We start from the raw sequence: 16,789 nt of genomic DNA on the forward strand, positions 1-16,789 counted from the left end.
TTATAATACTCTCCTTAGCAACTTTGTTGCGAGAGTATAAAAATAGTTTACAAGTGGAATAGTGAGTGAACGTGTCGAAGACGAAGAGCGTCCAGGGCGACCATCAACCTCAACCGACGAAGCTCACGTCCAACAAATCAAAGATTTGGTGTTGAAAAACCGTCGATTATCGACGATTATCGACAATTAGAGACCTTGCTAATGATGAAAAGAAAACATTAAATTTTTTGGAAAAAAGGCGTAGCGTTGAAGTGTGTGAAACGATGCTTTCCGACTACCAGGCTGTCATGAAACGCATTATAACTGGCGATGAGACTTGGACCTATGCTTACGACCCCGAAACAACTGATCAGTCGAGCGAATATCGTGCCAAAAGAGAGCCGAGAGCAAAAAAATCGCGCCAAACTCGCTCAAAAATCAAGGTCATGTTGACTGTTTTCTTCGATTAACGTGGTGTTGTGCATTATGAATTCCTTCCAACCGGTCAAACAGTCAACAAGGAATATTATTTGAACGTTATGCGTCGTTTGCGTAACGCTATCCGCCTAAAAAGGCCGGAATTGTGGAAAGACAATTCTTGGTTTTACACCACGATAATGCACCATCCCATACTGCCCTCGTAATTCGTGATCATTTCGCCAAAAACTCAACCCATATCGTTCCGCAACCACCGTATTCACCTGATCTGGCGCCGTGCGACTTCTGGCTGTTCACCAAGCTCAAAGGACCGCTCCGGGGACACCGTTTTTATACGATAGAGGAGATTCAAGCCGCAGCGAAGACGGAACTGAAGGCCATCCCGGAAAGTGACTACAACCAGATTTCCAAGATTGGTAAATCCGATGGCATAAGTGCATTGCATCGGGAGGATATTACTTTGAAGGGGATGAAATTGATTTGGAAGAATAAATAAGGAATTTTCAAAATAAATACAATGTCACCTTATTTTTTGGGCACAGTAGTACAACCATTACTGGAAGTACAAAATTCTGTGTGAAACTCGGTAAATCTGCGACAGAGACGTTTGATATGATCAAGCAGGGTTACCCAGATGTTGCTTTAGCAAGAAGTGGTGTGTTTCGATGGCACCAGGCCTTTTTGGAGGGCCGGAAAGAGGCCGCTGATGAAGACTGTGCTGGGAGATCTGCGACTTAGACAAACTTCGACAATGTGACTCGTATGCACAAAGTTTTGAACTCAGACCGTCGACTAAGTATTCGTTTAATGGCCCAGTTAAATTTATAAAAAATCTGTGGTTCATTGGGAAGAAACACTTGAACATGCGCAAGGTGTGGGCGAATATGGCCCTAAAAGTGCTCACTGACGACCAAAAAATGCGGGAGTGGAAGTGTGCCAATTTGAACATAAGTGAAAGTGACCCACAATTTTTGAATAACGCTGACGAGTCATGGATCTTTGAGTATGAAGATGAAGGGCAAGCATTTTAGACGACAGAGGAAATCCAAGCAACATGCACCTCGTCTCTCAGCGGTGCATCGACACAGAAAGAGCCTATTTTGAAAGTCTTTTAAAGGATTGACCCTGTATTATATATATCAGCCAATATTTAAGTTGTTGCAGAGAGCAGAGGTTTCTGTATGTAATGCCAACAGTAGTTAGAATTGGGTCACTACTATAGCTATCTCATATATACTATATTACTGACTTTTATTATAACAAATTTTGTACCGAATAAGGAGTATTACTAATGTGTAAAATGCTTCAAACTAAGTTCTCGAGTTTACCTGAGAAAATCAAAATTTACCCCACCAGTATTTAAACCGTTCGGGTTTATCAAAAAAATTTTTTTTCATTATGTCAATTTCATAATAATTTCCTTTTAAAAGTCGAAAGTCGAAGCCCCTCTGATGACATCGGACTTTAATAGATGACGCATATTTTTTATTTCACAAGACATCTTCACGAAATTCAGCATAGATTAAACAAACTTCTTTACGCGGTTATAGCCGACTTTATAACAACGCGCCAGTCATTCTTCTCTGCCGCTATTTGGCGCAAATTAGAGATTTCACGTCTAGCCAGATCCTTTCCACTTGGTCGTCCAACGAACTTTACTTCTCAATTGCCTTACTTTACTTCTCAATGACAGGAGATATTTCGTCTTGACCTCGTTCACAACCAGACCCATTTGCTTCGCTTCATTATCCAGTGTGGAGAAAGCAGAACTAACGGTGCGGTAGCTGAAGCCAACGATATCAATGTCATCGGCATATGCCAGCGGTTGTACACTCTTGTAGAGGCTGGGACCTTTTCTATTCACATCTGCACCTCGAATGTAGGTTGTTTCTTGGCACAACACGTCTCATCGCTCCAAGTCTGTACGTAAGGAGCCTGAAATGCTGTTCTTTTTTGCCTACCCAAGCGTTAAAGTCGCTAAGCACGATTTGGGCATATGTATGGTTCAAGCACTCATAGACGACATCTTTGGTCACTTCGTCTTTCTTTTCCGTCGCGACGTAGGCGTAAATCTACGATATATTGAAGATCTTCGCTGTGATGCCGATTGTGGCTAGACGTTCATCCACCGAGGTGAGTGCGGCGGAGTCTCTCTCTTACCAAAAATCCAACACCGAATTTGCACTATTTTACATTGCGGATCCAAAACCTAGTGTACAACCGTCGCCTTCAAACGTATGTTCTTTGTCTACCTAGAGGATACTTGGTCTAAGGCTGGAAGTCGTGAGCTGCTTAAGCTGTATGTTAAAGAATCGTTTCTGGCCATTCCCAAGTGAATGGCGCTCAGAGAACTTTGCTCACTTGTGCGAACTTCTACACCCCACTCCGTCCTCCATTTTTAAACAAACTAGTGCATTATTTTTATTTTTCACATTACATCTTCACGAAATTCAACATAGATTATTGGCAGCATACATTTTTCAGATCAGAACACTAAATGATATAGCAGCTATACAAACTGAAGGTTTAAAATTAAGTACTTCTATGGAAACTTCCTTATTTGTGTTGGGTATTTTAGCATAGAAGCAACGGAAGTTAAAGTTTTTTATTGTCTTATCTATGTTTAATTTTAAACGGTAAATATTGGTTAGAGTGCGATACACATCAATACTATTTTATTCAGCTCACAAGATGGTTTACTTTAAAGTATGTATATAGGATATTAAGTTTGTATTATTCTAATGAAGATGTGAAAATATAATACTTATATAGAGTATAAATATGTAGAAATTAGTATGTTATAATAAATTATTTGACTGTTTCTTTTTTTTTATATACGTATTTTGTACATAAATAACATTGAAACATTTTGGTTAAATATGCAAAAGTCAGTTTTCCCATTTTTCAAGTATACAGCATAAGATGTGATTAGCGCAGTTTTTATGCTATTTGATTTTAATTAAAATATAATTTTATAATTTATTTATATGTTTAATATAATATAAAAAATTTAATAAATTTTTTCCAGAGAAAATCGCCATATACGACGGTACGTGTATGGTTCCAACCGTATTTGAATTATCCGACTTATGGACTGAATGCTACATTGTTGAATACGCCAGATGAAAATACATCTGGATTTATTTATGTGAATATTTTGGATAAGTATACAAAGATGTATTTTAATTTAACTGAAGATGGAAGCCAAAATCTCCAAATGTTTGGCAATATTCCAAACTCACGTCACGTTTACATTAACATATGGCGTAATTACGAAGATCTAAGTATTGTTGATGTAACATCCTATATAAAATTAAACCATTCCCGTCACGTAAGTGGGTGTTTGCATTGGCGTCCTCAAATAAAAAAAGAACTGAAAAACAAAATATATATCATTAAAGAAGCTGTAATAAATTCAGTTACTGAAAGCATTGACTTTTGGACAAAGGGACTTTATACAGAATCAGTATCTGCAGTTTCAGTTGTTTGGGAAACAACAAAAGAGTACAATAAAGATTTCATTGAGGAATTCAGCACACTTAGTGTTTTAGGAGAAGACCTGGAAGATTTGCGAATTTATTTAAACAAGTCCTATGAAGCAAATGATTTTTATATCAGATCCCTTGTTAACTTTTCACTTATTGTACTTGACGAAATATCCTTTCGGGAACATATGGACTCTTTACCGGCTATATTTAGCGAAATCCGGCAAATTTTAGGTGAATCTGGTAAAGCTTTGCGAAAAAGCATCACTGAGTTAATAGACAAGCTTAAAATTATATACGATAATTATTTACAAGCCATTAACACATTCTTCCATGGGCAACCACTGAAATATTTAACCGATTTCATGGAGAAAGGGTTTGAAAGGTATGAAAAATTTGTCAAGGAAGTTCATATATCTTTTATAAACCATGTAGAAGCTATATGGAGCAAATTCTCTAACATAATTTCTACGTATGTAAGAGGATTTTTAACGCGACTTGAACCTCATATATTCAAAGCAATTAGTTACTTGGAAAAAATTGCTTGGGATTTTAGTAAAGAGATATTTAATTACATCAATGAGAGGACGAATGAATTGGTAGAATCAACATATTTTAATCAAGTTTCTAGTTTTACTCAAGACTTAGAAAATTTGTATAAGGATATAAAAGCACATGATGCTATTGTAAATATAAAAAAATATGCTACTATTGCTTGGAAATTGATAAAAGAGAAATATCACAAACTTGTACCATTTGGATCAGAAATAAATGAAGTAATTCTCGAAATTTGCGATGAAATAAAGGAGCTGGAAAAAGTAAAGCAGGTGCAGGTTGTGATTAATAAATTTAGGAAGATATCTTCTGAAGTAGAACTGTTTGCTGAAGAAATAAAACTAAAGGCACATTTGCATCACTTATACATTCTGTTTCGTAACAAACTACGCACCTACTCGTCTAATGCTTTGGAATTAGCGAACATGTATCGTGAGGCAAAAACTAAATTCATATTCGATCCAGAAAACGGTGTACTTGATTTCGAACAAAAGTTGCCAATATCGTGGCACGCATTTAATGAAACACCAAAATTCAAAGAAATACCCGAATATAAATTTATATCACAAATGCGAAACATGTTAACTACGAACATGTCAATATTGGGACACATCTACGACTTGCGATCGTACATGGAAGCAAAAACATGGCTACAACCATATTACTGTAAGTATTTCAGTAATTGTAATATTCATATCATATAGTATACCGTTAAGTAATTTTTAGGTAGGACTTTTGCCCAAAATTCCTCTCTCATTTAAGGTGACCTACTTTAAGCGCACTATTAGGCAAAGTTTTATCCCAATACATTTATTGGTGTTTTAATTTGTATTTTGGGAAGTGAATGAATCAGGTGGATTGGGTTATATAGGAAGTAGACGTGGTTGTAATCCGACTTTGTTTATCTTTGCACTGGAATATATGAATGTCAAGGTAACACTACATATCAAATTTGGTCGATATCGGTAGCGCTTTTAGTAGTTTTTGACGGAACCTTTATATGGGGAGTGGGGTTATCATCCGATTTCATTTATTTTACAGTGTCGGTTGGAGTGTTTAATAGATTTGCGCTGAGCAAATTTATGTAGTGTACCTTAACTGCGATCACCTGTGCCAAATAACAGATCTATATTTTAGTGAAGTCATTAGTTATGGCCTAAAGTTGAAGAGGGAAGTGAAATGTATTTGCAGACCGAAGAAGAAAACGGCCGAAACGCGTGAGTATGAAGGGTTCGACAAGCTGGCCGACAGGGGTAATGCTCGAAAATTCTACGAAAAGATACGGCAACTAACAGAAGGTTTCAAGACCAGTGCATACTCTTGTAGAACCCGGATGAACAGAGCATACTAAAATTATGGATGAAACACTTCTCCAGCATGCTAAATGGTAGTGAAATCATAACGCCTGGAGAAGGCGAAACTGATTCCCTAATCGATGAGGATGGAGCAGACGTTCCATTGTATGACCATGAAGAAGTTCGAATAGTAATTGCCCGTCTGAAGAACAACAAAGCGGCGGATGTCGATGGATTGCCGGCCGATCTATTCAAACATGGCTTTATACATGTATGTATGATGGCGATATCATATGGTGTGCGTTCCAAAACTCACTCGAGTTCAATTCGCGCAGGAATTTTATACCCAAAAAAACCAGGGCGAAGCAAATGGGTTTTGCAGTGAACGAGGGCAATACAACATATCTCCTGTCATCAAACAAACAGTCGTAGCAATAGCGACAAAACTCCCAAGTCACTGTTGACAGTCATATTTCGAAATTGTAGATAATTTCGTCTACCTGGGAAGCAGCGTTAACAGCAACAACAAGGTTAGCTTCGAAACCCAACCCAGAATAAATCTTGCCAACAGGACTGAGTAGGCAGTTGAGATGTAAAGACCTCCTTCGACGAACAAAAACAAAACTCTATGAGTCACTCATTATTCCTGTCCTGCTATATTTAGCAAAGGCATGGACAATGACAACATCTGATGAGTCGACTTTACGAGTTTTCGAGAGAAAGGTTCTGTGAAAGATTTATGGTCCTTTGCGCTTTGTCCACGGCGAATATCGCATTCGATGACACGATGACCTGTATGAGATATACGACGACATTGACATAGTTCATCGTATTAAGATACAGCGGCTACGCTGGCTAGGTCATGTCGTACGTAAGGACGAAAACACTCCAGCTCTGAAAGTATTCGACGCAATACCAGCCGGGGCAAGCAGAGGAAAAGGAATGCCTCCACTCCGTTGGAAGGACCTGGCTTCGCTTGGAGTCTCTAATTGGCGCCACTTGGCATTAAAGAAGAAACGAGTGGCGCGCTGTTGTTAACTCGGCTACAATCAACAAAGAATAAAAACTAAAAGTGTTGAGTTAAAATTCAACATTAATTTTTCCTCGAAATTGGAAATGGACTACAATCATATGTGTATGATATCTTTTTATCTTTAATAAAGTTGGGCCACTCCCAAGTGAATGGCATCTGAGAACTTTCCTCCATCCTCGTAAATCCTTCGTAAATTTTCACAGTGTGAAATAAGAATGTATGAAGAATGCCACGTACATAGTTTATTTTGTGGAAATCGGTTGGTCGGGTCCCCAGATTTAGTATTTCGACAAAAAGTGGACTTGTAACAATTTTTTTCGTTGTTATAAATTCTTAAGAAAAAATTTTTTCTTTAAAACAATCAAATTTTAACCATTACTATCTTTTAAATGGTTAGGTCTACAAAAAATCTTAGAGACCTGTGAAGAACATTGGATTTATTACAAAATCCACAAAACTAAATATTTTTCCAAGTAGTTGGAAGGGAGATAAAATTTTTATCTGGTAATAAAAAAATATAAAACCGTTATGCGAAGGACCTTGGCAATAAGAGCTCATAATTGGAAAAACTTTTTAGGGGTGTGCATCAATCATTTTAGTATACACCCAATAAAAAATGTTCGTCGTGGTGAAAGTTTTTATCCTGTACTTTAGTTAACAAAAAATGGTCCCAATATTACAATAAAATAATCACCAACTAAATAGAATTCTCACAAGAAAGTACTTAGAATAACGACAGAAAATTGTTTCTTCGTATATATTTAGCCGAATAACATTTCATATACCAAAAACATAAATTACAAATAGTTAGAAAGGTCTAATAACAAGAACAAAAAAAACATAAAACTTTAAGGCCGAAAACATTTCCTTTACAATTAACTTAGTGTTAAAAAATGCGAGAATTTTTTGCAATTAACTAAATAATACTAACATTATTATTAACAACAATGTTATACATTATATTACAAATGTTAAGTTTAATTCTGAAGTTAAAATCTAATTTAATTTAATTCCGAATTTAATTCTGAGTTTAATAAAGCTAATTCTTAACTTAAAGTTAAGTTAGAGAAGTTAATTTAAATCTGAATTTTAAGGTTAAATTTTACCCACCCTAATGTACTATACATCAAAACTTGTACTTTAACTTTTGTCTATTGAGTTCGTGAAGTGAACATGAAGTTTGGTTGAGTAATTATAATCTATTTGCACAACTTTAGGGTAACGGCAGCAAAGTGCTACTCTATTTCCCTTTTCATTTTCTCTTTACAGCACGTGCATACTTGATAGACTCAATGTTCTACATCACACATGACAAACGTTTTGTCGATCTAAAAAAAAATGTCCATCAATTCACCAATTGCACCTATATTTTATCACATGATTTTTGGAACAATACGTTCACTCTTACTATTGATTTGACGGTATTTTCATTTACAAAAAAACAAACATTTTACATTAACTAATAAATATTTTTTCAGACTATTTCACAGTACAGTTATGAAAACCCCCTGGCTAAAATAAATCTTATTACTAGAGGTCATTTATTTGAAATTGATCCAAAAACCGATGTAAGTAAAAATCGCCAGACAGACCTTTTGCGTCGTCAACAAACGACAGCCAAAAACACTAATTCACACATGGAGTTCATACAAGTATATTACACGAACAAAAAGTTTTCCTATCTGGGAATTTTGTTTTTATCGATTTGATTTGCGCGCGCATTTAAATGAACCCGTCTTGGTCAGATTAAATTATTTCCTACATAAGAATGCACATACATATATATTTATGATCTTTTAATTTAAATTTTTTTGGTAGACCATAACATTTGATGGCATTTCAAAACCGATGCTGCCTATTATAGTCGAAGATTTGATTGTATACAGAGACTCAGATATACTGAAAATAAAATGTGAAGCTGGATTTAAAGTTGAGTGCAATATGAAGTTCAGTTTGTGCTGGCTGGAACTTAGTGGACGCTATTTTGGCCAAACTGCTGGATTACTAGGCACAATGAACAATGAACCATTCGATGACTTTATTACTCCCTCCAACATAATTGAAAAATCTGATGATGTTTTTTCTGAAGCCTGGATCATAAACTGCTGCAATAATACCATGGAACAGACAAATGGTTCTATTACTGAATACGCCGAAATATGCAACCAACTATTTTCACCTTTAAACCATTGCTCAATCGTCATGGATGTGGAGCCTTTTCTAAATATTTGCATGGAATTGGGTTATATGAATCGGAAAAATCCTAAAAATCCATACCTTAAGGGCCCGTGTACCGCAGCATTAGCTTATATTGAAATATGCCAATACGCTAAAATACCAATGCGTGTTCCCCAACAATGTGTAATGTAAGTATACATATGTATATGAAATTTGGATACATTGACGACCTCGTTCGATTTATTTTTTGTAATAATCTTAAAATGTTATCAGTTTTCTTTTTAATTATTGTAGTACTATACATAAGTATAGATCATGTATTATATCTTGAATATGTAACCCTTTCATGCCCATGTTGCCTATAGGCAACATTTACATATACATATACTTCTAAGTCCCATTATAGCAATTTTTTTATTTATGTATTTTTTTGCAAAACCAAGGGAACATCATAAATAAATAAAGGCAATAAGTTATTGAAAATAAAAATTAATCATTGGAAAAGTGGACTTTTTATCACTTCATACTTGAGTTAAGACTTACATATATCTGTCCTAAAAAATGTTTTAGCTCCGCCTATTTTAATTCAGGCATGGAAGGGTTAAAATATCTGTAGTCAAATACCAACTGAAGAAAAATAGAAAACTTCTTTAAAGCTACTTATAATGAAGTAAAAAATTCCAATTTTAATCAAATGTTTATTATTTCGGCAAAAATTGTAAACGCGTTTTGATATTAAACTTATTTTAGGTTTATTACTAGTATTTTTAAGTATTTTTGATTGGTCGCGCTTAATCAGCTTCGATAGTGTGCCTCCTCAGCTTTAGCATGAAGCGATTTTATTTTTCATCGCTTAGGTTGGATTTAAAACATTAAAGATATTTTTTAGTAGGTGATTCTTTATGGTAGTTAAAATAAACCAATTTGTTGACTATCTGCATTACACAATAAAAAAAATTGTATACTTTCAATTTTGTAAATAATTAACTGACACAACATATCTGAGTTATTCAAAAATACATAAAATGAATTCTCTTGGACTTGCAAAACCCTTGCACACTGTACCCAAAGTTTTCCCAATCCTGCATGGCACAACTAAACCACATGCAAAAGAAAACATGTAATGTCTGCGAAATATATATACATTTTTTTTTTTAAATTTTTATTTATTGGATCTGCTAAGTAATAAAATCTTTAATGCATTTAAAACTAGACAAGCTCAAGCAGCGATTGAGCTGTTGCTAAATATTTAGTACGCAGGCATATATCTTTTTTTTAGGCGTTTTTGATCGCAAGAATGTACTACAGCATTAGCCAATGAGTTTGGGTGATCTCGGAGTTTTGATATATATTTCATTCTGCTGTTGTCTACTTCTTGCTTTACCATAGAAATACTAAGACCTTTATAGACATTTTCATTACGCATGTACCATGGCGAGCAAGTGATTGTTCTAAGGATTTTCGATTGGAACCTTTGTATATCAATATTAGTTGCACAGGTCGTACCCCACAGTTCATCGGTTCAGTTCGGTTTTATGACCGTATTAATTAAAAGCACTTTGTTGTCTAGGCTAAGTTTAGAGTTTTTATTTAAAAGCCAATTTAAATCTGCAGCTCTAATCTTCATACATGTTATTTTACTAGAGATGTGTTTTCTCCACGTGAGTCTTCTATCTAGGTGAATACCAAGATATGTTACTTCGTTCGTTTGGGGTACTAAAATATTGTTTGTTTTTACTGCCGAGCACATTTTTGGTCTTAGCGAAAACGTAACATGCTTACACTTCTGTTCATTCACATTTATATGCCAGTCTGATAGTCATTCTTCGATAGAACTGAAGTGCTCCGCTAATATTCTTGATGCTTTTATGTGTCATTTGTTACCGCTCACTAAAACGGTGTCATCCGCAAAAGCTGATGTCCATACATTATTAACTGTTGGAAGATCTGCTGTATATATGACGTATAGAGTTGGGCCTAAAACACTGCCCTGTGGAGCACCCGCCCTTATCTGTCCTTCATCAGATATTAAATCTCCCACTTTAACCATAAATTGTCTATTTTTTGTCCAATTTGCCCAATTTTTTATACAATTCTAAAGGTACAATATTTTAAACCTTATATAAAAGGCCTTCATACCACAAATTAGTTAAAATTATTATTATGAAGTATAGTTCATTTTGAAATTTTGTATAAAACCTATCAAAATTCATCCACATTCCTGAAATCGCAATAAAAATATTTATATACTTACACGCATATATAAGTATATTTTCTTTGTTTATTTTTTCTTGCTCTTCTAATGTGGAATGCATAACCAGATGTCAAAATTACTTCACTACAGCTCAAGAAATAATTATTTACCCCCCTAAGAGCTGGAAACGGACCTTAAAAATACTTGTTTAACTGAACAGTACCCTTTGTGCTCAAATGCTTTTCTTATTTCGTTAGTAATTCTATTTACTTGTTTCATCGTGCTATGTTTTTCACGAAACCGGAATTGGTGCGTTAGTACTAATATATTTTCTTAGAGTTAAGGAGACATCTTTGATAGTAACACTTTTTCAAATATTTTAGAAATACAGGGTAAAAGACTGATTTGTATGTATGAAGGCGCCTGTGTTAAGTCTTTCCCATGAAATTGGACATTATCCGAAAATAAGAATTGCATTGAAGAGCAAAGAAAGCACCTCGACAGCAATATTTGGTAGCCCAATAAACATTTTTGGGGTAATATTATCATGTCCTGGCGACTTTTTATTCTCTTGCAACCAGTTGCTACAGAGTACAGTACAGTTACATATAATTTTGTTCACCTAGCGGTTGTACGTATGTACATATGTATCACCTAACGCTAAGCGAAATAGATATAGAGTTGTATATATATAAATTATCAGGATGACGAGAAAAGTTGAAATCCGGTTAACTGTCTGTCTGTCCATCCGTTCGTCGGTCTGTGCAAACTGTAACTTGAGTAAAAATTGAGATATCCTGGGTTAAGGAAGGGCTAAGTTCGGGTGTCACCGAACATTTTATACTCTCGCCTGATAAAGTGATAATCAAGATTTCATTATCCATCATTTACATATTTTTCAAATACCGTATTTGTGTAAAGTTTTATTCCGCTATCATCATTGGTTCCTAATGTATATATTATACAGAGAAGGCATCAGATGGAATTCAAAATAGCGTTATATTGGAAGAAGGCGTGGTTGTGAACCTATTTCACCCATATTTCGTACATGTCATCAGGGTGTTAAGAGAATAATATATACCGAATTTCATTGAAATCGGTCTAGCAGTTCCTGAGATATGGTTTTTGGTCCATAAGTGGGCCACGCCACGCCCATTTTCAATTTTTAAAAAAACCCTGGGTGCAGCTTCCTTCTGCCATTTCTTCCGTAAAATTTAGTGTTTCTGACATTTTTTGTTAGTCGGTTAACGCAGTTTTAGTGATTTTCAACATAACCTTTGAATGGGAGGTGGGCGTGGTTATTATCCGATTTCTTCCATTTTTAAACCGTATATGGGAATGCCTGAAGGAAACGACTCTATAGAGTTTGGTTGACATAGCTATAGTAGTTTCCGCGATATGTACAAAAAACTTACTAGGGGGCGGGGCCACGCCCACTTTTCCAAAGAAATCGCGTCCAAATATGCCCTTCCCTAATGCGATCTTTTGTGCCAGATTTCACTTCACTGGCTTAGTTATGACACTTTATAGGTTTTCGGTTTTCGCCATTTTGTGGGCGTGGCAGTTTGCCGATTTTGCCCATCTTCGAACTTAACCTTCTTATGAGCCAATAAATACGTGTACCAAGTTTCATCATGATATCTCAATTTTTACTCAAGTTACAGCTTGCACGGACGGACGGACAGACGGACGGACGGACAGACAGACATCCGGATTTCGACTCTACTCATCACCCTAATCACTTTGGTATATATAACCCTATATCTTACTCTTTTAGTTTTAGGACTTACAAACAACCGTTATGTGAACAAAACTATAATACTCTCCTTAGCAACTTTGTTGCGAGAGTATAAACATTTATAGTGCCAAAACTAAGCAGTAAATTTAGATATAAAACTGTAATTCGGCACAGGGGAGCGCAGAAGCCAGGGATTTATATCTCGTAAGCCACTTAAACTACAACAACCAAATTTGCCAACGCTAATATTGCAGGAGTTCTTACCTAAGTATAGTGTGAAAATGAATGAAAATCCAGCTCACTCACCAAATAACGGTACCGTTAAGAACTACAAAAAGCGCGATAAATCAACTACTAAATGCGCTAGAAACATAAAAATTTACCGCCGATATGGTACGACAAGGTTTTATAGGGGCCGGGTAGAAATTGGAGGATAGACGTGGCACCGCCTACTTTTTGGTGAAATCCCATATCTTAGGATTCAACTGACCGATCTTTACAAAATTTGATACGTGGTATTATTTTCATATTCCTATGTGACGTTGTTAAAATTAGTGAAATCGGGCAATAACCACGCCCTTTTTCCTATAGCACAATTTTGAATTCCACTTGATTCTTTTACTTTCCAGAACACAATTCAAGAAGCACTTAATATAACCGGATTAAACTTTGCACTAATAACGCCTTTAGTGTATACAACCTCATAACCGAAAATTGTTCAAATCCAACAAAAACTGCTCAAGCCCCTAGGTACCTAGGAATATGTGGACCCCAGTATCTAAAGTTGACTTTTGTTTGAAAATATCGATTTGTAATTGAAAATCAGTTACAGTACTTCTCTGACAATGACATTTTTGTATGTCAAATATAGGTTGAATCGGACAAATACTTGCCTTAGCCCCCATATACCTAATATAAAGATTTTCGAACTTAAAGGAGATTTTGTAACACACATAGCGGCCAATATGTGAGTTATCCCAATGAAAATAAGAGAGCATACTTTACTCAAAACAGTATATCTTTGTACCTAAAATAGATAAATTTAAGCAAAAGCTTGGCCTAGCCCTTATATAACTAATATCAGGATTTTCGAACATACGGCTGACTTTACTCTATATGATTGGTTTTATAAGAAGCTTTCCAAAGTAAACAGGACTAAAAAACAAAAACAAAACCAATGATTCTTTCCGCAAAGTCAATTCATTTTATTCAAAATAATCTCCTTCTGCGTCAATACAGCTGTTTGCACGGTCCAAAACCATGTCGAACGAGTGTTTTAGCTCGTTGGCCGGTATGGCCGCCAGTATGCCGGTGCAAGCCTTTTGAATGGCCTCCAGTCTGCATAACGCTTTCCTTTCATGGGCAAATGCATTTTTCCGAAAAGGAAGAAGTCGCACGGTGCCATATCAGGTGAATACGGGGAGTGATTAATTGTTAAAATGTGATTTTTGGTCAAATAATCGGTCACAAGCATTGATCGATGACACGGCGCATAATCGTTCAACAAACGCCAACTTTCATCTTCGCGATATTCGGGCCGAAAACGTCGCATACGGCTCTCTAAACGCTTGAAAACTCTGAGGTAGAATACCACATCAACATTTTGGCTGGGTGGAACAAATTCTTTGTGGACAACACCCTTGAAATCATAAAAATAAATGGAATGGAAACACATTGTTTTAATATTTTATAGAAATATAACGTCTTTATAGCAATAAAACAAAATGAATATAAATAGTGCGTACGTAGGTTGCTATATATATATTTCTGGCCTAATAATGTAAATAGGCATATTTTTCAACGAAAATGATTTTTTTTTTTGTCGATTGCTGTTTTGTTTCGAGCTCATACGCATAGATCCATGATTCGTTACATGTGACGATCTTATAAACGTCTTTTGAAGCACTGCGATCGTATTTTTTCAGCATTTCTTTACACCAATCCACACGAGCCTTTTTTTGAGCGATTGTCAAATTGTGCGGGATCCCACGAGAACAAACCTTTTTTACGGCCAGGTGTTCATGCAATATCGAATGTATGCTGGTGGGAGAAATGCATAGGCATCCCTCTATCTGAAGGTATGTTACATGACGGTCTTGCATTATCAGTTCACGTACGGCATCGATGTTTTCTGGCACAACGGCTGTTTTTGGACGACCTTCACGGAATTCGTCTTTGAGCGAGCGTCGGCCACGATTGAATTCGTTGTACCAGTTTTTCAGAGTGCTATAGGATGGTGCTTCATAGCCATACAAAGATTTTAGTTCATCGATGCACTCTTGTAGTGATAATCCACGTCGAAACTTGTGAAAAATGATCGCACGAAAATGTTCACGAGCTAATTTCATTTTTTGGCCGAGATGAATTTTTTAATTCGCTGTAAATAAAACAATTCACGATTAAATGACAAAACGTTCTGAGTGATGTTATGCTAAAAAATGTCAAACTTTCCAATGGAAATGTCAGATTGCACCTGGCAACACTTAGTGTTACCCTAGGCCAGAATATATATATCAGCCCTCGTATAAAAGATATAATACGTATATGTAGAAGACTTTATGCCGAATATGTCTGTCATTGTGTGAGTTACTTTCATAAAATTTAGTGAAAACATACACATACATGAGTAATTTCAAAAGTTAATACAATCAATTCAGAACTTCCTCTGGTTGATGTGCTTCTAAGTAATATAGAGAACATATTAAATTTAGCCCCTTTAGTTAAGTTTATACTATCTCTTTTTATTTAACTATGTATGTGCATTTAACTATAACTTTGTCGGACAATGGTAATGAAATATAGTAAGGCTTTAACTCATATTATATTTAAGATAAAATATGTCATACACATACTATGATTGTAGTCCATTCCCGATTTCGACGACCTAAAACTAATAGAGGTAGAATAAGTAAAGAAGGCCTAAGTTTGGGTACAACCGAACATTTTATACTTTTGAAACTTGCAAGGATCAAAACTCGGGAAAAACCTTAAGATGCAAAACCAGGCATATAGAGTAAAGTCAGCCGGATGTTCGAAAATCGTAATATTAGTTAAACTTGTATAATATATGTAGAAACTATGCCTTCGCTCAAATGTATCTATTTTAAGCACAAAGATACACCGTAATGAGTAAAACACGCTCTCTTATTTTCATTGGGATAACTCACATATTGACCGATATATGCGATACAAAGTCACCCAGAAGTTCAAAAGACTTTATAATAAGTATATCGGGGCTAAGGGGTATTGATCCGATTCAAAAATAATATATTTTTTTTATATAATAGCAATGTTTTCTTTTGTCGAAATTTGTATACTGCTCAAAAGCAGATCGTATATATCGGTTATTAAAGTAATGTGTTTAGCTCTGAAATTGATCTAGACCTTGGTCTAAACCTCATATTCTTAACATACCGTAATTTCCGTACTTTCAGTTTATATTTTCCTTGCATGACTATTATTTTAAATATATTTGAGCTAATTAGCTTGAATTAATATACATACATATTTCCGAGAAACAAAATATAGCAATGAATCTAAGTGCGTTTTTATACTCTAGCAACAAAGTTGCTAAGGAGAGTATTATAGTTTTGTTCACATAACGGTTGTTTGAAAGTCCTAAAACTAAAAGAGTCAGATATAGGGTTATATATACCAAAGTGATCAGGGTGACGAGTAGAGTTGAAATCCGGATGTCTGTCTGTCCGTCCGTCCGTCCGCCGTGTAAGCTGTAAAATTAGGATATCATGATGAAACTTGGTACACGTATTTATTGGCTTCATAACAAGGTTAAGTTCAAAGATGGGCAAAATCAGCCCACTGCCACGCCCACAAAATGGCGAAAGCCGAAAACCTATAAAGTGTCATAACTAAGCCATAAATAAAGATATTAAA

At 35.5% G+C, this 16,789-nt stretch overlaps 1 protein-coding gene across 1 annotated transcript in view; it reads left to right on the plus strand.

Annotated features, from left to right (window-relative positions):
* The window catches only part of LOC120780145, a 301,454-nt gene that overhangs the window by 265,630 nt on the left and 19,035 nt on the right, over window positions 1–16,789 (plus strand). Inside the window, exons 18-21 of the mRNA XM_040112431.1 lie at window positions 3,446–5,123; window positions 8,055–8,206; window positions 8,264–8,353; window positions 8,604–9,151. Coding sequence (XP_039968365.1) covers window positions 3,446–5,123; window positions 8,055–8,206; window positions 8,264–8,353; window positions 8,604–9,151 — 2,468 coding nt within the window. The remainder of the gene's footprint in view (window positions 1–3,445; window positions 5,124–8,054; window positions 8,207–8,263; window positions 8,354–8,603; window positions 9,152–16,789) is intronic.

Source organism: Bactrocera tryoni, unplaced genomic scaffold (genome assembly GCF_016617805.1).
Source record: "Bactrocera tryoni isolate S06 unplaced genomic scaffold, CSIRO_BtryS06_freeze2 scaffold_190, whole genome shotgun sequence".
NCBI classification, from domain to species: Eukaryota; Metazoa; Arthropoda; class Insecta; order Diptera; family Tephritidae; genus Bactrocera; species Bactrocera tryoni.